Source organism: Selaginella moellendorffii, unplaced genomic scaffold (assembly GCF_000143415.4).
Source record: "Selaginella moellendorffii unplaced genomic scaffold, v1.0 SELMOscaffold_9, whole genome shotgun sequence".
Classification (NCBI taxonomy): domain Eukaryota; kingdom Viridiplantae; phylum Streptophyta; class Lycopodiopsida; order Selaginellales; family Selaginellaceae; genus Selaginella; species Selaginella moellendorffii.
In genome coordinates, this window is record NW_003314270.1 from 2,332,982 (window position 1) to 2,351,801 (window position 18,820).

At 48.2% G+C, this 18,820-nt stretch overlaps 9 protein-coding genes across 10 annotated transcripts; 1 reads left to right on the forward strand and 8 right to left on the reverse strand.

Moving 5' to 3' along the window:
* On the reverse strand, positions 1–2,144 carry LOC9633158. The gene is made up of 4 exons (XM_024672376.1): positions 2,035–2,144; positions 331–1,463; positions 180–278; positions 1–127 (listed from the first exon to the last, which is right to left on the reverse strand). The coding sequence occupies exons 1-4, from the start codon at positions 2,142–2,144 to the stop codon at positions 24–26; spliced, it is 1,446 nt and encodes a 481-aa protein (XP_024528144.1). The 3' UTR covers positions 1–23.
* On the reverse strand, positions 2,127–3,757 carry LOC112345582 (DNA repair protein RAD51 homolog). The gene is made up of 8 exons (XM_024672683.1): positions 3,600–3,757; positions 3,398–3,542; positions 3,130–3,332; positions 2,980–3,074; positions 2,808–2,921; positions 2,632–2,761; positions 2,445–2,566; positions 2,127–2,376 (listed from the first exon to the last, which is right to left on the reverse strand). The coding sequence occupies exons 1-8, from the start codon at positions 3,687–3,689 to the stop codon at positions 2,253–2,255; spliced, it is 1,023 nt and encodes a 340-aa protein (XP_024528451.1). The 5' UTR covers positions 3,690–3,757; the 3' UTR covers positions 2,127–2,252.
* A 28-nt stretch (positions 3,758–3,785) lies between these two features.
* Positions 3,786–6,484, reverse strand: LOC9631072 (ABC transporter G family member 11). Its single transcript, XM_002967939.2, has 8 exons — positions 6,154–6,484; positions 6,006–6,085; positions 5,646–5,935; positions 5,399–5,570; positions 5,087–5,338; positions 4,751–5,032; positions 4,425–4,697; positions 3,786–4,367 (listed from the first exon to the last, which is right to left on the reverse strand). The coding sequence occupies exons 1-8, from the start codon at positions 6,431–6,433 to the stop codon at positions 3,897–3,899; spliced, it is 2,100 nt and encodes a 699-aa protein (XP_002967985.2). The 5' UTR covers positions 6,434–6,484; the 3' UTR covers positions 3,786–3,896.
* Positions 6,485–6,625: 141 nt separating this feature from the next.
* Positions 6,626–9,369, reverse strand: LOC9631073 (probable cyclic nucleotide-gated ion channel 20, chloroplastic). The gene is made up of 11 exons (XM_024672680.1): positions 9,084–9,369; positions 8,840–9,031; positions 8,670–8,768; positions 8,420–8,602; positions 8,117–8,365; positions 7,782–8,051; positions 7,581–7,726; positions 7,456–7,533; positions 7,270–7,402; positions 6,834–7,216; positions 6,626–6,770 (listed from the first exon to the last, which is right to left on the reverse strand). The coding sequence occupies exons 1-11, from the start codon at positions 9,345–9,347 to the stop codon at positions 6,653–6,655; spliced, it is 2,115 nt and encodes a 704-aa protein (XP_024528448.1). The 5' UTR covers positions 9,348–9,369; the 3' UTR covers positions 6,626–6,652.
* Positions 9,370–9,404: 35 nt separating this feature from the next.
* On the reverse strand, positions 9,405–11,234 carry LOC112345581 (protein PAM71, chloroplastic-like). The gene is made up of 11 exons (XM_024672682.1): positions 10,967–11,234; positions 10,679–10,912; positions 10,573–10,626; positions 10,466–10,527; positions 10,331–10,399; positions 10,231–10,282; positions 10,101–10,175; positions 9,925–10,045; positions 9,775–9,845; positions 9,668–9,715; positions 9,405–9,607 (listed from the first exon to the last, which is right to left on the reverse strand). The coding sequence occupies exons 1-11, from the start codon at positions 11,180–11,182 to the stop codon at positions 9,527–9,529; spliced, it is 1,083 nt and encodes a 360-aa protein (XP_024528450.1). The 5' UTR covers positions 11,183–11,234; the 3' UTR covers positions 9,405–9,526.
* Positions 11,235–11,271: 37 nt separating this feature from the next.
* LOC9631074 lies at positions 11,272–12,918 on the reverse strand. The gene is made up of 2 exons (XM_002967941.2): positions 12,156–12,918; positions 11,272–12,095 (listed from the first exon to the last, which is right to left on the reverse strand). The coding sequence occupies exons 1-2, from the start codon at positions 12,408–12,410 to the stop codon at positions 11,325–11,327; spliced, it is 1,026 nt and encodes a 341-aa protein (XP_002967987.2). The 5' UTR covers positions 12,411–12,918; the 3' UTR covers positions 11,272–11,324.
* LOC9631075 (transcription initiation factor TFIID subunit 10) lies at positions 12,496–12,912 on the reverse strand. The gene has a single exon (XM_002967942.2). It carries the CDS (start codon positions 12,910–12,912, stop codon positions 12,496–12,498), a length of 417 nt encoding a protein of 138 aa, XP_002967988.2.
* Positions 12,919–13,027: 109 nt separating the features above from the next.
* Positions 13,028–14,818, forward strand: LOC9631076 (probable inactive tRNA-specific adenosine deaminase-like protein 3). 2 transcript variants are annotated; one of them, XR_002992096.1, is made up of 10 exons: positions 13,028–13,141; positions 13,194–13,260; positions 13,308–13,359; positions 13,422–13,495; positions 13,546–13,652; positions 13,713–13,792; positions 13,847–13,952; positions 14,023–14,064; positions 14,127–14,378; positions 14,442–14,818. XR_002992096.1 is itself a non-coding variant. In XM_002967677.2 (9 exons), the coding sequence occupies exons 1-9, from the start codon at positions 13,067–13,069 to the stop codon at positions 14,608–14,610; spliced, it is 1,086 nt and encodes a 361-aa protein (XP_002967723.2). In that variant the 5' UTR covers positions 13,028–13,066; the 3' UTR covers positions 14,611–14,818. The 2 variants fall into 2 exon arrangements, 1 of the variants encoding a protein (XP_002967723.2); XM_002967677.2 differs by having other exon boundaries at positions 14,023–14,378.
* Positions 14,585–17,613, reverse strand: LOC112345501 (CST complex subunit CTC1-like). The gene is made up of 11 exons (XM_024672377.1): positions 16,489–17,613; positions 16,313–16,431; positions 16,194–16,262; positions 16,043–16,136; positions 15,919–15,996; positions 15,710–15,865; positions 15,560–15,664; positions 15,324–15,512; positions 15,160–15,268; positions 14,833–15,107; positions 14,585–14,765 (listed from the first exon to the last, which is right to left on the reverse strand). Exons 1-11 carry the CDS (start codon positions 17,611–17,613, stop codon positions 14,619–14,621), a joined length of 2,466 nt encoding a protein of 821 aa, XP_024528145.1. The 3' UTR covers positions 14,585–14,618.
* Between the last annotated feature and the right edge of the window lie 1,207 nt (positions 17,614–18,820).

Here is an 18,820-nt window from a genome sequence, read left to right on the forward strand (position 1 = left end):
CAGAGTAGACAAGCATTGTTTCTCTAGACAAGTACACAGGTTTTTGCTCTAGGAGCTGACCTTCTAGGAGCTGATCCGGTCTTGGATCTCCTGCTTGGAAGCTCTTGAGGGAGATCCTTCTCGAAGCCTAGAAAAGAGATTTTAGATGTTAGATTTCCAGATGTAAGCTTTCTACTTACTTTCAACTGGATGAGCTTCCTTCCATTCATCAATCGGTGTCTTCCACGTCACTGGAGCAAACTGCACAACCCGGTTCAGATGGATGGCAGCTTTTGCCCCTGCAAGCGAATGTAGTAATCCAATAACACAAAAATAGAAGAGAAAACTTACATAAGTAGACGTCATGCATCTCTTCCGAGACATTGCGATAAAGCCTTGCATGCTCAAACTCCTTGTCCAAGTCTGCAGTCTTTTGGCATTCCAGATGCCGCCCTTGAAAAGATTGCAGCTTGCGCTTCCTGTCCGTGTCTCCTCTACCAAGCTTCCCAAGGAACGTGTTTGTAACAACACCGATCAAGCTTCCTCCATCGGCAAACACGGGGGCACCTAGGTCTTGCACAGCCGACACAGGCAGAAAAGCCTCTGGATCCACCGAGAAGACGTTGATAAGATCCATAGACTTGTGGCCACCAAACGTGTACAGTCGCTGGAACAATGGGAGACTGATTACTTCCATTTTCAAGCACCCTTCAAATTCTTGCAAGCAGTGGGCTTGCGGCTCCAGGCACACCACCGAGGAAGACAGACGAGAACCAACCTTGCACTCGTACAAAACTCCTCCTTTGATGCGTGGAAAGCTCACCACGATCACCTTTTCTTCCGCCTTGCCACTGCCACTAAACATCCCTTCGATGCATTGGAGAGCAGTGATGCAGCTTCCATCTGGCCTGATAAGCGCCACCATTCCCTTGCAGTTCTTGTCGCTGGGAGCTTCTGTCTTGCGAGCTACATTTATTGTACCGACGAATCTGCCCACCACCTCTCCCAACACACTCGGAGGCTCGCCAACCAAGCCTTTCATGGAATAGGAATACATCGCTGATCCGAGGTAGAACTCTCTACACAGCGCATCATTCCACAGGTGGGAGATCGCGATGCGGCGATCTGCTTCCTTCCGCTGCTCGCGAGCTCTCGCAATTCCAATCCCGAGCTTCGTCTTGGCCAATGCCGCCTCTGCTTCTTCCTGGGAGAGGCGATTCCTGTTACCCGTGATGACGAGGGGATTCTGCTGGGACTGGCCATCGCCATGGGCATTGGAATTGGCAGCGATTTGCTCCACCGTCATCACCGAATTCCCATTCGCGTCCTTGAAGAGAGCGGTCTGACCCACACGGAGCGTGGCGGCGTCCAGTCCCCAGTGTGCCGCAATGCTGTCCACCATCAGATGCTTCGAATCGTGGAGAGGAACGCGCAGCGCCTCGCCTTCTCCATCCTTCCTCACCCACACGCAATCCATGGAAACCCTATACACAAAAGGAGAGAAGTGAGCTCTCTTACAAAAGGAGAGCACGGGCAGCTTCGGCTGGAGTGGAGTTACCTCTCTGCCCATGGATTGAAACAAATGAAGGTTTGGAGCTTGGGAGTTTCAGTATATATGCGCGGTCGTGGCTAGCTTGAAACGAATTTTACGATATCCTCGCACACGAAGGAACAAGCTCAGTTCCGTCTGGATCAATCAAACTCCCTCCCATCTCGTAGCTTTCAAATTTAAACTAGACTTCAATAAAGGTCTCAGGTGGATAAATGTTGTCCATGGTGAGTGAGGTGTATATGCTAAACTTTTATTAGAAATTCAATCAGACAGCGATAGTTTAAGCTTGCAAACATTCTATTCACTCGAGCTCAAGATATACCATCGGTCTCACTTGGGATTCTCATATGTTGCCTTGCATCTCATCTGTTCACAGTCACTCACCCACACACTATCTGATTTTCGTCCGATCAGCAGAGTCGACAGGTATTCTCCAAATCCGCCAAAGGTACATCCATAACTTGGTATCTCTTCACCATTGGTCTTGCAAACAATAGATGCACCACGAGGCTCCCATCACTGCTAGCATGCATACTGCAGCAACAAGGAAGAGGAAACGAGATTCGATTTGGCAGACATTGTTGTACGCTTGCTGTGCTTGTGCAAGAGCCATGGAGCCTATTTATATTCAAATTGGAGCACATAAACAAATACTTAGCGTGGTGCTCGAGCACCACGTTCGTTTAGCAGCTTATGAAGCTGGCTCTCTGCTTGTGGAGCATTAATCTGTGACATCAATGATGCCGTCGCCAGAGATCTGGAAACGAGCTTCTTGCTCTGCTAGGCATGGCGAGCAAACGATCTTGCATATCCGTTCCTCCCCTCGTCCCTTCCGCAATGCCAGTCTGTGAAGAAAATAGTGAGCATTAGTTTAGGAAATAGAGCTAGAATGAAGTGACAGACACCCGTGTACCTTGTCGTGGAGGCATGGGCGATTATGTTGCCCCCGATGGGCTTGACTTGCGGACCAGCGAAAACGGCAGACCCGTCGACTTGTGCCACAACTTGGTTAGTCAGGACCACCGCCACTCCAAACTGTGAAGCAAAATGTTACTCTAAATTTTAAAGGCAAACGAGCGAGAGAGCGATCGAGAGCTTACCTCGTCTGCCAGTTTCTGTAGGCTTCTTAAGAATCTAGCAAGGTGCATTTGTCTCGCAGATAGTTCACCGCGTCCCGAAAAATCGGTCCGATACAGAGCAGTCGCGCTGTCTACTATCATCAACGCAAACCTGCGAGGAGAGTGTTCGTGTTTAACTTATCAAGGAAAATGCTTACCTCGATTCAGCCATCATAGACGCCGCCTCCAACAGAAGCTGTGATTGATGATCAGTGTTGTATGCTCTCGCGTAGGCAATATTGTCCAAAACATCTGCTCCATTCAGCCCATATCTATGTAAAGGAAACGATCATACGGAATCACGAAAAAGAAAGAAAGACGTGATCCAACCTCTCGGCGATTTGCAACAATCTCTGTGGCCTGAACGTTCCTTCGGCATCTATGTACAACGCTTTGCCTTCACCGCCTCCTTGATCTAATGGCAGCTTTTAAGAAAACACAAAACTCAGCGATCCATAATGTCAAAACGAACATACATACCTGACATGTTACACAAAGCGTGTGACACAACTGGGTCTTTCCAGTCCGAAACTCTCCATAGATCTCCGTTATGGAGCCCGTCTCAATGCCCCCTTCCAGGATCTTATCGAGTTCTTTGGACCCCGATGTTATTTGGATGATCTCGGATCGCTGCTCGTGCATTTGTGCCGCACTTGTGAATCCCATCGGAACAAGCTTGGTCGCTACGCAAGTTCCATAGAACAATGAGAAAAAAACAAAAAACAAAACAGAACCAAAATGTACATACCCGCTTCAGTGATCTTGTCGACCTTAGCCTCGCTTATGCCTTTGATCTTGAGCAGCTCCTTCTTGGGCGAATAAGCCACCGCTTCGACGGTACAAAACCCTGCCTCTCGGAGCTTCTTGACATCCACCGCGGAAATGCCACAGTGCTGCACACAGGGAGATTTCTGGAATAAGCGCCGCCCGATCGATCGATCGACACTTACCTGGAGCTGCTCCACGAGCGATGGTCCGTGCTGGACATGTGGCTGCTCGTCCACATTCATCGCCGTGGCGCCCTTGTCCATGGCGCTCATCGCCGCTGCTTGGATGCCCTAAGCTAGATCACTCCTAAAGCGGAGAGAGCGTGTAGTATAAAACCTATCTAGATTTCCTCCTATTGGCCAGTGTTTGAAATGCAAGCCCGCCATAAAAGGGGCACCTTTAGATTCTATGCTTTATGCCCTTCCACGTGGGCAGGGGATATAATCCGCTTCAGCTGAAGCCCTTACAGTTGCTGCTTCTTAGAGCAGCGATGGCGGGGGTAGAAATTCATCGCTGCTCGATCTGTGGGCGATTGAGCTGCTCTTTCGCCGCATCTCTGAGAGCTTTGTGACGAGATCCATGGCCTTGATCCTCCAGAGAGAGGCGCGACTGGTAGTGAGTCTCCTGGCTCGCGGCCACAGATCTTCGCCGGCTTTGATCATCGCGAAGAAGAAGAGCCTATAGATGACGATCATGCTGAAAACCACGGCGAGGTTGGCCCATTTGGAGCGCCGCATGTTCACTTGGTAGAACTCGGACAGGATGAGGCGGCCGGGGATCGTTGGCAGCGCTGGGAACTTGTTCGAGAAATCAACGCCCAGGAAATCGTTTTGGTACATCCCCTGGAGGGAGAACATATGGAAGCTGAGGTAGGACACCGGGTACTTCCAGAAAACCTTTGGGATCTCGTTGGGAAGGCGGAAGAACCCGGCTACAAGCATGAAAAAGCCCTGGAACAAAACATGACAAGTTTTTCAGTGAGATTCATATCAGTCCGGAGAGTTTACCTGGATTCCAGCTCCAGTGATGATACCCATGAGAAAGTTGGGGACGACGCTCGCCACTGCCATCATCAGGCTTTCCACCACCGAGACGCTACAGAAGAGAATGAGGAGGAAGTAGATGAAGTGGTCGAAGCCCGGGTTAAGTCCGACCATGTAGTAGCAAATGAATCCCGAGACGAAGCATATGAGGAACAGAAACGGCAGCGACGACAGCGTGTTCGCAATCACGAATGCTGCCACTCCATAGTGACCATTCAATCTTTCTCGAGCAAAAACCTGGACATGGACATGGTTGAGTCGAAGAAGAAAACGCAGTACGTCGAACTCACCTTCATATCTTCCACGAAGGATGGAAAGCCACCAATCGACATGAAAGTGAGGAAACCGGCAACGTAAGCCATACACGAGGCTCTTGCTGCGATGGATTCATACGTCGATCCCACCTTGAAGTAAATGGTTCCGATGCACAGAGTCAGCAACATGTAGATCGCAAGCCGAAGCCAGTAGTAACCAATGTCTCGGGTCATGTTGACGAAAGATCTGCACGTTAGAGTCAAAGACTGTGTAAGAAAGCTGGCCTGGCTTCCATTCGGTTCTGAAACAGTACCATTCTGCAAACAAACTCATCCATCAGTCAAATAGTTGCCAGGAACGGGAAGTCTTACCAGAGAAGTATACTCGTTTACTTTGGAGTCGGCCCAGAATGCCTGGGTCGACAACGGATAACTATCCAAAAGTATAGCCACAACTTCCGTGGCCGTGATTTTGTTCAGAGGGTCACTGGAATCCAGTTGGTCATCGATGTAAGATCCTTTCAGAGTTTGCTTGACTCTGTCAAAGTCCGAGTTGATGGCTCGCAGAAAATGGTCCGAGGGATTGCGCAGCGGAGGGCAGGGAAATCCCGCTGCGGAGAAATACTGAAGAAAATTTTAAGCGTTCTTTAGCTGATCAATCAACTTGGAAGAAGTTGGCAGTACCTGGTGAGCCGATCGAGATTCACCAAAGTAAACGGTCCTCCCGTTCGCGAGGAGGAAGAGATCGTCAAAGAGTGCAAAAACTTCGCTGCTGGGCTGGTGAATCGAGGCCAAAACCGTGCGGCCATCTCTAGCTAGCTTCTGCAGAGTCTTCGTCACAAAAAACGCCGAAGCACTACACAACAAATGTCAAAAACATTGTCAAGAGACAACTTAGTTTTCCATGAAGAACACGAAGTGTATGCTATACCTGTCAAGACCGCTCGTGGGCTCGTCCAGAAACAACAAATGTGGCCTTAGAAGGAGCTCCAGAGCAATGCTGACCCTTCTCTTCTCACCGCCGCTAAGCCCCCGCAAGTGCCAATTCCCAATGACAGTGTCGGCGCATTCGCTAAGCCCCATCTCCAAGATCGCCGTCTCCACCATGGCGATCTTCTCGGCCAGCGGCATCTTATCAGGCAGCCGCAGCTTCGCTGAGTAGAAGATCGTCTCTCTAACTGTGAGAGTCCCGATCAAAACATCTTCCTGTGTCACATAAGCCTTACACGAAAAAGAAAAAGAACAAAAGAAAAATCGGCCCCAAAGAAGAAAGAAAACTAAGATCACTCACAGCCGTTCCAAACGAGGTCTTTTGCTTCTGCCCGTTGATCCACACGCTCCCTTCTCTCTTGGCATTCCTCGCAAGCCTCCCTGTGACGCCAAGATCACGCAAGATTCCCGAAATTTCAAGAGACATCGATGCAAGCACACGATATTACCAGCGAGGGAGTCGAGCAGCGTCGATTTCCCGGAGCCGGACGGTCCCATCACGGCCAGCAATCGCCCGGGCTCGGCATAGCCTGTCAATCCGTGAAGAACCTTGCGCGCCTGCCCTCCCTGACTGGAAGAAACCGAGACCGTGAGGTCTCGCCATGCCAGAACCACGGACGATGTCGTCGCCTTGGCCGCCACTTCCTTCTCCTCCTCCTCCGCTCGCTTGCGCACCTTGCTAGCATCCAAAACGACATCGATCATCCTCACCCAGTCTGCCGCCGCCATTGTGAAGCCGGATTGATGGATCCGCTTGAGGAGGCGGCCAAGTGGAGAGGATTTATAGAGCGCGAGCAGCAGTAGCAATTCCCCCTCATGGCGCAGATCATCGAGGACGTCGCGAAAATCTGGGAGCCATAGCGTGCGCTTGAAACGCGGGTTTTACCGCCGGGCGGGAAAATCCATCTCGAATCGCAGCCGTCAGACTAAACATCACGATCCAGCCGTTCATTTCTTCTTGTATATTGCGCTAGGCCACCTCTTGTTTGCGCGCATCTTCTTTCTATATCTCCATAGCGTTTGGATCTTCCCCGCTCCCCATGATCTCAGGAAGTGCGATTCACATCTAGAAAGAAGACTCGTGAATTTTCTTGTAGAAAATCTTCGAGGAAGAACAAAACTTGTGTACCTGATAGCTCTTTGCACTTGTGGATCTTGTAGCAACTTGAAGTCGCGGCTCACTTCTTCCAGAGCTTGCCTCCCGATGGAAAAGGCCTCGACGTTACCTTGGCACACGACTGTTCTAGTGGAGATGGCTCGGATTTGCTTGGAGAAGCGAGAGTTGAAGAGAGACATCGTCAGCAGCTCTTCGCCGCAGATATCTCCGCCTCGCAGCATTGCGTCAGAGCCGTCCTCGTTTTTGCTTTGCAGCGTTCCTCGGACAATGATGAGCATCTGGTGGACGTAAACACCACGACGCGCGACCTCGCAGCCGTCGATGTAGAGCTTTTGACGCAAGCGCTGGAAGATCTGGTCGAGCGAGTGCTCACCCATGGCTCTTAGAAGAGGAACCTGGAAAATAGAAAACCATGGTGAAGTTTGTCAATCATGTACTCGGAAAAAACCTTTTGCACGAGATCTGTGAAGAGCAGCCTGCGAATATCTCTGTGCAGATCTTCCGGTAAGTCCTCCAACAGCTCCTCTTCCCCGACACCGGTGGTTGCTGCCCAGTGAAATCTCTCAAATTGTCTCACTCGCCTTGAAAGAACACAAAGTAAATTTCACGAGAAGCTAAAAACATTCAGTCATACTTTCTTAAGTCTTGAGGTAGATGACGGCGGTTCATCCATTTCTCAACGTCGTATCGTTTTAACTGCATTTCCAAGGATCTGAGAAAAAAACAGACGTGAGAACCAAGGCGAAAGTCTAGAGATACCTGCGACCGAGGGACTGTAGAAAGCTTTGCATGTTGCCGATGAGCAACGTTAACAGTAGCAGGCCCAGTCCAATGACCGTCATCACAAAAACGACCTCCCAGATGAACAGGCTCGGAATCTGGTTTCCAGCTAACGTACTGATTTGCTGCATTGATCACGAAGCGAGCAACATCTATCAACAGCTTCCAACTTCCACTTACCTGAAACCCCCAAACTAAGGAGAAAATATATCTGGTAAAGCTGTTATTATGTGTAGTCACCAGCACAGCAGGTTGATATATACCGTATGTGAAGACGCGAGATGGACTGTCAAAGCACTGAGTAGCGTTTTCATTGTTCACCCACAAGCTCCTGACGGCATTTCCAATGAGACGTTCTTGCAGGGTTCCATTGCCGCAGTCTAGAAAGTCTCCAATGCATCGTGAACTGGTCGCATTTCTGCAAGCGTTATGCAAACATTGGTTCACTCTCTGCATACGTAGAAAACAGTGTTACCCTTGAAATACTTGTGATTGGTAAAGTACTAAAACCATACCTGCAACCCGAAAAGGTACCAGCAAGAGCCAACGACGTGGCCTGAAAGGAGATAGAGAAGAATATTGATGACGAAGTTCGCCCAAGCGGTCTCAAAGATAAAACCGATAGAAGTATATCCTGAAAGAAACGGCAGCACTCTAATTATGCGTGGGACGCATTGGAGTAGCATTGTGACGCGGAGCACATTTTTGAAGTAGTTTGCACCAGATGCTCCCATGTAACGCGGCACAACAAGTTTGATCATAATCTGGATGATCATGAAGTGATTTAGCGTAAAATCAAGAAAAAAAATTGAGCTTACTTGTGGAAGAGGCAAAGTTGACAAAAGATCCAGCAAAAACCATCCCGTCAAGTACTTCCACGCTATTTTCCTGGGACTGTCGACAAGATCCCGAGTTGCAAAGGAAACTTTGCGGCCGGACAAAAATCTCCTCTCTGGCCTCTCGATTTCAAGAACCGATGAAGCAACATACGCCAGCCGAAACTGCGATGATCTAATCACGTGAACTTGAATTTCTTGAAAGAAGGAAAGGGAAAGACAAAACCGTCACCTGGAGGAGGATGTGCATGAGATAAATCGTGTCAGTGATACTTCTCAAGATTAGCAAAACAGTGGAAGCTTTCTGGTCGATGTAAATGCACTTTTGGTACTGCCATGAAACAGTGAACAGTTCCAAATAATTCTGTCCGATCTGATGCCGAAAGCTAACAAGAAGCTCACCTGCTTTACCGCGAGGAGGAAAAAAAATAGTGGATCCAGGAAAACGCTGGAGAGACAAGACAGAACAAAGAACTTGTTCCAGCGTTGGACGAACTTGGTGTGAGGATTTATGACTCCGCGTGACAAGTGGTACCAAATCTCGCGGAGCACTAGCCACAACTTTCGTAAACATCCAGGCACCGCAACACTTCCCTACAAGTGGAAACTCTTGAGCAATGGATGCGAGAATTCACTCAAAACTCACCACATAGCCCTTCTCCTTCTTGTGGAAATTGGGGTCAAGATAGGCCGGACAAGTCGTACACAGCGGATTGTCGCATTTTCCCAGAGGACCCGACTGGATCAAGTGCTCGTGCTTGGCCACGCAATCCGGAGCTACGCGCTTGGAACTTCCCCTCTTCCGATCCTCAGCTCGGATCGAAGGAGGCTGCGAAAGGGGGCCTGAAAGCTCAATGCCGTGTAGCATCGGGCTATCGTCAGGCTTATCGTCAGTATAGCCGATCATCATCTCGCGCTTCCGCCGCTTCGATCCAATCTACGCTACCATTGAAAATCCCTGCCAAAATCCCTTTGAATTACCCCGCGCCATTCCCATTCCACCAAAAACCCTACTGGAGGTAGAACAAAGCCATTTTGACTCTTGGTCACACTGGTAAAAATCCTTGTCTCTGTGCAATAATTTACGTTTTACTTGGACCCAGTGAGAATCTCGAAGAGCGTCTCTCCAGCAAACACGAGGAATAGCGTCCCGCCAATGTACGCAATCGCCTGTAGAAAAGATGAAAAATGCGAAAGATTATTTTTCTCGATTTGGGCTTTAGCTCCAACCTTTTCGGAGATGTAGTTTCCCATAATCGATCCACCAAGAACAGCGAGCTGGAAAGAAGAAAGCCTGTAAAACACTCTCGTTCGAGCCATGGAGTCGAGATTCTTACCAATGTAGCAGCGCCATGACCAGCGATAGCTCCAGCCACCACACCAACAGGAGAGGACGCCGCTGCTAGAGCTGGTGGACGAAGAACTCGCGTCAAGTTTTTTCATGTTGGTTTGAACCAAGCAAAGGACTGGAAGTTTGATCCATTCACCTATTGTCGAGAAGAACGACTTGTCTCCCCACTCAGCCACGAACACCAGAGCGAATGTTGAGAGAACTACGCTGCTCGTCGAGCCGCCGCCACCGTTTACTCCAGCAACGGCCAGTTCCGCCTAGAGGTCAGCAAGCACGAGATAGCTGACGTGAATTCTATGAGCTTTTGCGTACCTCTTGTTGCTCCTCTTGTGATTTTGATCCTTCCATAGAAGAAGCGTCCAGCAGCGTAGACACTCCGAAGTAAATCTACATGGAAGTCCTTTTGATAACAAGGAAACGCAAACGAAAATGGAATGTTTACCAGCAAAGCAACAGCGGCAAGGTCGTCTAGCGGTATTTCGTTGCTGCCTAAGCTGCAAGAGATCTGGAGATTGGTTTGAGATTCCAGTTCTTCTGATTACCTGAAAGGTAGAACACCGTCTATATAATGAAATGCCCGTCCTAAAATTACAGATATCAATGTCATGGCTCTGCATGAAAGAAGGAACAACGTATCTTCAAGCAAAGATAACGTATGAACTATAGCTATAGCTTACACAAGAGCTCCAAATGTTCCAGTAAAAACAGCAACATTGGATCTCCTGCTCGCCAAGATTGCCTGTATAAACACAATTCATGGAAACTCGAGATTGGAGGAGATTACCGCAATAAAGAATGTTTTGTCTCCCAACTCCGAGAAAAATATTAGAAGAAACGCCTGCAAAACTTTCAAAAGATCGTTCCTCCATGAAAGAAAATTCTCTAGGTACCAATGTAAAACCGCTTTGAATCTCGTCAATGCTTCCCAAAAATCCCAAAAATGATGCGCTTTGTTGAGCGTCGGCCATGGAACTTCCAGCCCAGGCCTGAGTGAGTGATTGCAACGCGAAAAAACCACTCACAGTCGCCACCTGGAGGATCAAGCGTCGCAAATTGTTGATATTTTCTTCTCTCTGTCTCACATTCGTGAAATCCGAGCCAGGGAACGCTGGAAACCGATCCGGCTGACAAAATCACCATGAAAACGAGCTCTACATCTCGAAAATGTCACACACTACCTGGAAATCCGACGAGAAGCCGATCGACCCTGCCAAATCTGGCGGCATCCTGTTGGAAACCCTGGAATGCAGCCTCACATCCTGATCTACGATCCGAATCGAAGCTCTCTGCCGCTTGCAAATCGATGGAACCGCAAGGCGTCGCCGCCATGGCGCAACCAAACCCTCGCCATGCGTCCACAATGTGCCCGACGCAAGGCATTTGGAGCAGGGCATTGCTCCAATGAAGCTCGCGCGCTAGCAATCTATCTCCAACGCTAAAGCGCGAGGCCTGCCACGTGGCTCCAATGGAGATTCGATACTTAGGAGAGTCGAACCCGCGACGTTCTTTAAGATGGATTAGAGACAATACATTCGATCAATAGAAGCTTAGACCAAAAATTTCTCCCGCTAGAACAGCGAAGCCAAACGCGATGGCTACGATCGAGGACGCCCACGAGAGCTTGCGAGTGATCCACGGGATCTTCTCGTGAAGCGCCTGGCTGCAAGATCCCAAGAACACGGTGTAGCTGCTCATGGCCGCCACGGTTCCAACCAGAAACATCGCGAGGAAGGAGACCCCGGCCAGTCCGGACGGCATCGCCAGCGCTGGAAGGATCATGAGAAGCGCGTCCGGCTGCAAGCCATAGACGATCCCGGTCGCGAAAGTAAAGCCCAGCGATTTCTTCTTCGTCACAGCAGCCTCTTCCTCCACGGCTGGCGATTCCTGTGCTTCTTTGATCCCCACTGCTCCGATCGCGATGAGAGTCAAGCCCACCACTCGAGCTCCCCACGTCCGGAGCACCTCGATCTTGAGCCTGTCCTTGAGCAGCAGGAAGAAGAAGCCGAAGAGGACCTGGCCGGCGTCGTGACCGCATCCCCACACCGCACCAACGGCGGCACTCTCGAGCTTTGATCGTCGGCCGATGCAAAGGGGCGCTAGAGCTGCCAAGTGGTCCGGGCCAGTGAGAGTGTGGAGGCCTCCAGCGATCAATCCAGCCCAAGCACTCACCAGTGCAATGCCGAGCTGGTTTGTCGATGCCTCCCTCGCCACATTCTTCTCAAACGTTGCGGCGAAGGCCCTGCCGGATCGCAAGGCCAAAACGATGGTGGCGGCCGCGAGAACAGCAGGCACAACCCATTCCAACACCTGTGGATGGAAGAACTTAGATCAATGAGACTTTTTTTTTCTTGTCTAAACGACTCTTACCGGTCTTTTGCGTTGTCCAAAGTTCTCGCTCTCGCTTTTGATGCTGGAACTAGAAGAATCAGCGCTCCAAAACGCTTGGCAGCGAGTTTTGCCATTCCAATGCCGTGCTGTGCTGCGCCATAGCTCCAGATTTCTCGCCCGGAGACACCTGTTCGTCTTCCATCTACAAGAAGAGAGGCTTCCCACGCCGCCTCCGATTGAAACGAGCCGTGGCTGCGGGAGCTGGATGCCGCCATGGGCCGCAAGGCACCGCATTCTCCGCCTGAACGAAATCACAGCGCCATCGCCCGCCTAGGAATCTATCTAAACCCTATGCAAAACCCTAGAAAGGAAGAGAAGATCATTGATCCGGGGGAGCAGCGGCGGTGGCCGATGGCGCGAGATTCCCAGCGGCGCCAGCGGCGGCGCCAGCACTGGATGTATCCGCGAAATATTCCGGACGCCGCATCTCCACACCGTATTCCTTGAGCGCGCTCACAAGATCGTCGTGGCTGAGCACCATCTTGCGCTGCTGCTTGGCCCCCGACGACGATCCCCCCACGCCCTGCCGCATCTTGCAGTATTGCATCGCGTCGCTGGCGATCTCCGCCACGAATTTCTGCGCCGCCACGGACAGGAGCCTCTTGACGCCCACATCCGAGCACTGGAATCCCGCCGCCGCGGCGTAGTAATCGACGAGCTCGTCCGGGAATGTGGGGACGTAATCGGCGAGGAAAGAGAGGAAATCCACTAGTAGCTTGTCCCCAGCCCTGTCCATCTTCGCGAAAGCGCGATGCCTTCTTCGGGGAGGAGGTTTTATATATCAAAAAGTATCCCAGTGACGTAGACGCCACGTCATCTACGTGGCCACGTCACTATTGAGGGTTTAACATTTTAGGGTTCTTGGGAAGAGGGAAATCGTGCGAGCGGCAATGGCGCTAGCGTCGGCGTGCTGCTCCGGATCGGCATTTCCCACAGCGATCTGGGAGAGAGGGCGAAAGCTGCTGGTATGAGCGATTTGCCAGGCGGCTTAGACTTGCTCCCACAAATTCCTGGCAGATGGATCGACAGCGCTGGTCGATCGTCCACATTCCTGGCCACGAGGAGGTCGATTCATCGGCAACAGGTATGGGACAGAGTGTGATTGTTTGGTATCTGAACATATCGGCGCAGTGGATGCTTTTGCTGCGCACATTCAAGGAAAGCTTGCGAGTGTTCTTATAAAGTGAGTGTTTTCTTTGTTCTTTTCTCATCGTGAAAGGTAGAATCTTACGTTGTGTTTTTTAGGGAGCTTAGTGTCGTATTTCCTCTCACTGACTTGAGCCATATAAAACGAATTCGATCGAAGCGCGATACAGAAGGTGCGTGACTCCGTTTTCTTAGAAGGTAGTATAAGATGATTCAAAAGCAGGTCCCCTTTCGATCATTCTGTGCACACGAACCGATGATTCAAGCGCGATTCCATCGCAAGTAGCCGAGCTGGTTGAGAAGCACAGCTTGGAAACTTTCATTGCCAAGGTCGGTAGTTTAGGACGTTCTATCAGTTCTTCAATCTAGTGACTTTACTTCTCCTTGTAGATTCCTAAGCATCCGGCTGCAGACAGGGAAGAATGGGCTACCCAATACAATCTCTGGCCGACAACGTTCCACCCCAGCAGGTAAGTGTGAGCGAAACCACTAGCTGTGATCTCAGCTTTGTTTTTTCTTCAAAGTGCAAGGCCTTCGAAAATCCAGTTTAACGAAGACGAAGAGAGAACGATAGCTGCATTCATGGTGAGAGCGATGCATCAAGCTTCACTGGCAATCGACCATGGCCGGGTAAGCTATCTTGGTTGATGTAAACCTCCCAAGAACTTATATGTGTTTTGATTTATTTATTTTGGCTCAGCTTTCAAATGGTGCTGTGATAGTTGATCCATCCATCGGCCAGGTAATTGCTAGTGGCTATGATGAATCCACTCCACCATCTTGCACGGATTGTTCATCTTGCAGTGGAGGCTGGCATCCTCTCCGGCACGCAGCTATGGTCGCCATTGAGCAAGCGTCCGAGAGGGATCGACGTTTGTTTCCCGACGATAAAGAATGCGACGAAGCTACGCTATCCGTCAAGAGACAACGCTGCGAAGCCAGCGCTGCCGAGAGCATCCACATCGAGTCGAGGTCCTCCTCTATCACGGTCGAGGCTTCTCGGCCTTACCTCTGCACGGGATTCGACATATACTTGACGAGGGAGCCCTGTGCAATGTAAGGGTTGTTTTCGTGAAGTGAGCTTTGTTTGCTGCTTGCTAAGCTTGTTTTCTTCTTCAGGTGTGCAATGGCTATGGTGCATCAGAGATTTCGAAGGGTCATCTTTAGAACCTCAAATCCAGACAATGGAGCTCTCGGTGGGAAGTTTTTCCTACACAGACAACCGAGCTTAAACCATCACTACACTGTCATCCAAGCGACTCTAGCGGAAGACAACTACACACATTAACACAAGAGCTACAAAACTTTGTTTTTGTTCAGTGCAAGCTCGATCTCTTTGCTAAGATTGTGAGCTTCTCTAACGTATGATATCTCTTCTACTGATCTCACAAGCACGCGAGCTTTGTTGTCAAGTTCTCTAGGACAAATCTCGCAAACCAGAGACTGCAAGTAGCAAGAAAAAACTCCTCGTCAATACAAGCCGCCTTTGAAATGTATACCAATTACTTACCATAGGAGGACGATGACAGGCTCTAGTTGCAAACATGTCGATGATCGCATGGTCGCTTTCGCTTAGAGGTGTACTTCCATCGCCTAGAACTCGATAACTTTGCGAGAAGTCTTTCCTCTGGTCTCTTTCGTAGACAATGCGCTCATAGTTGCGAAGAATGGCACACAAGGCGTTCGTGTGCCTTGTAACGCATTGGTCCCGATCAAATTTCAGTCCCAAGAGGTGATCAGCAAGCACTCCGTGAGCCGAGCACTCGGTTACGCCAGAGCCATCATCTGGATATAAAGTTTGGAGGCACAGGTTGGTACAAGTGGAGCAATCGCTTACCAATGACGAAACAACCAAAAGAGACATTGATGTTGGACACGAGACTTTTGGCAGGAGTGTAGCCTAGCCATTTATTCCAGACGAGCACGAGTTTTGATACGGCAACAACCTGTACAAGCTCGCATTTCAGTGTATGGACAATGTTGTATGTAAACAAAACATACCCTCGCGCGAAAGCTTATTGTAGACGATGATGACGGCGGTAGGTTAGGCAAGCTAGAAATCCAGTGTGGACTGGACTTCGGTATTTCGCATCCCAAAGCTGAACAGCGGTAAGCATCTTTGGAGCTGAACACAAAATAAAAATGGCAGCTCCCAGGCGTTCCTTCCATCACTAAATCAAATTTGGACACCTGAAAGAAAGACTACTCACGAACAAAGAAGAATAAAAGCGCAAAACCTTGTAAACTTGATATAGCATCGATGAGCAATGGAGGTCCGGAATTACGACGTGTATCTCGTGCGTCGCATCAAAAAACTGAAGGGCCCCCGAGGTTTTAGAGACCTGTCAGCGCCTTGTTATTTTCCAAAACTTATGAAGCATGTATACCTCGAGGCGGCCCAAAACAACAAAATTCAAGTCGTCACTGGAAATAATGCAACGATTGAAACGGTTGCTCTGCTGTTTTTGCTGCCAGATAAATGAACTAGAGTCCTCCCAGAGTTGCTGAAGATATTCTTTGAGTTCCAAAAAGGGTGGAATTCTCTGCCGATACAGGATGCCTGGAGTTTGAAGCTTCAAAATGGAAAGAGAGAAACCTGCAAAGACGACTTAATATTTCCCCTTTGTCCAAGGAAGCAAGATTGCTCGTGAGACATAAACTCCTTCAAACCATCCTGAACGCGGAAGCTAAAATTCATGGACCTTTGCATTAGTACATACCCGAGAAACACGCGTCGACGTCGTTTGAATGCAATCGAAAACATCCGGTCCACTGCCCAGCTTCTTTCTCAAATCTAAGACTGCTCGAAGTAACCTGCTCAAGAAAGTCTTCGCATTTTTTTTTTCGTGAGAATGGAAACGGAAAGCTTACCCAAATGTCTCTGTAAAAGATAAGTGCTGAAATTTACTTAGGCATGCGGTTCTCACAGGCACTGAAATGCTGAACATAGAGAAGGTAACACAAAGTTAAAAAGGACCGTAAGAACTTACACAGTATCTAACGAAGAAAAGCAAACAATTTTTACAGTAGAACGAAAGCAAGCACCCAGCAATAGGTACTTTCTCCAGCCCCAGCCTACAGCAGCGATATGTACATTAAGAGCGAGTATCTGTAAGCCATTGATAGTCAGGAAAAAACCGTAAAGAAGAAACGGAAATGTTTTTACCGTTGCTCCAACGCGAAGACCATGCAGAAAAGTATGCTCCTGGTGAGTCAGTAGCAAGCAAACGTTCTCATCCAGCTCCACCATCCTTCCTTCGAATTGTACCCCAGTAACTACACCAACGTAGGAGCCAAAAGTTTTCTTGTCCCGAACCAGATCAGTCCGCAAGCTTCTCGGACGCTCAAGTTCATCCGGTGTTCGGCTGACGAAAGTAGTCCTTGTGGCCGCCAAAATCAGGTGCAAGTCTTTCGGCCCAACGCTGATCATTTTCTTTCTTAGACCGGTGATGCAAATCCAGCTACCGACGCAATCCAGTAGAACAGGACGCCAGGCAGACAAAGCCCCCGAGAAGAAAACCCGAACCAGCTGACCATCTTCTTCCGCATCTTTCTTCGAGCGTAGACGCTGATGACTACAGTTCCTTAGCTCCACAAGAAAGCCTTTAAGGACCTGTCCATCGCCCTTTTCACCCCCAGCGAACAAGCTCTTCGCCATGGAAAACGTTGAGCGTGTGCAGGGAAGAGCGAAGGATGGGCTAAAACAATGCAAGCATCCCCGCATCGTGAGCCGAGCCTTTCCACCACTTCGTTTCAGAGGTGGCGTCTCCAGCATCTCATTCTTCACGTCGGCCGACGCTGGACTGAGACACAACCGTGGAAAAACCTGAAGTATCGATCCATCTTGCACGACATGAAGCTCATGGACCTCCAGACAAACGGAGAGAAAATCCTCCCTTGCTTTCTCAGGCTTGAGCTTTCGAATAGAGGGAATGTAGTTGAAAGACGTGATCACCACTTTGGAACCCAGAGGACACTGATCCACGTTCCTTAGCAAGCAACACCCCACACCTGTATCATCTGCAAGGGCGAAGCTATCCCCAGAATGCCCAGACGAGGAGTGGCAGCAAAATCCCTCGTTCCAGAGCTGGATCTTGCCTACGATTACCCACGGAACCCTTGAAGCCAGCAGCAGACCCCCTCTAGGTTCCTCTACTTGTACCTTCTGGCGCTTGGAAACACCGAATGCGGGCGCATCACTACCTGGATCTGCGGCAACTGTGAAGGGACCCGTGAAGCGCTCCAGGTCACGCAACCGAAGACGAGGGCGGCCTCGCCACTCTTCCTCCATAGCTAGGGCTCATAAACCCTAAATTTCAAAATTCATGTTGCCGCCTGTTTGGAGGCTAAGCAAAATTCGCGTAATGCTTTTCTAAAGCCTCAGAGAATTGCTCGTAGCAACAGGTAGAAACCTCGGTGACAAGAAAAGTGCTTCTCCCATTGCTTCTGCTGCCCGGACTGAATGTTGCAATGCAACATTACTTGGATTACTAATTCTCCTCAAACAGTGAGAAAACGTATGATAATAGACAAGATCTTGCTGGATATGCCACTCTTCAATGCTGCGGCTGTCTCCAATAACAGCTCTTCTTGGGATGAATTGCACTTGCTTGTCTCGATGCAAAGATTTTCTATTCTAATCCTATGAAAACCACAATTTTTAACCAACTATATTAATTTGATATCCATTATAATTATTATATTAATTTAGCTCTGTGTAAATTGTGTGTGTGTGTGTGTGTCTATATATATTCCTTATGTGTCCTTATTTTTAAATTTCCAATTTACTCATTATATTATATAAATTAATATAAATATATAAAACTTTAATTCATATTTATATTTTAAATATAACTATTTTTGCAAACTATAAATGCAAAGAATCAATAAATAACTGAATAATTAAAAATTAAAACATTTAATGGTTATTGGAGATTATAAGGTTTATATGTTTTTATTATAATTAACAACAACATAAAAAATATTAAGGTTAAAGTTTTTACTAAATATATATATAATATTAAAAATTACCAAATTTTCCTAAAATGATTTTTTTTTTGTGGTAATACTATAACAAACATTTAGAAAAAATAATTATTTCTCTAGAAATTAAAAATTATAGGACATTTGTTATATGAGTATTTTTTTTTGAGTAATGCTTAATGCATAATGTGTAATGTGCATAATTAGATAATGCATAAGAGAAATGACATTAAGTAAGTTAATTTAAGCCACAAAAAAACATAAAATTAAAATTAAAAAAATACCAAATCTTATAGTATCTTTTAATTTTTTTTTTTTAAATTTTTTAAATTTTTTTTATTACTATAATGTCATAATTTTTCTAAATTTAGAGTTAGTGACATGCATCATTTATATAAAATTTAAATAATAAATGAGCTTAACATTATGTTCCCATAGGGTATTTGCTATGTGAAACCCTAAGACTATCTTATGGGAGTAATCCATTTGTGCCTATGAAACTTCAGGGTTATCTT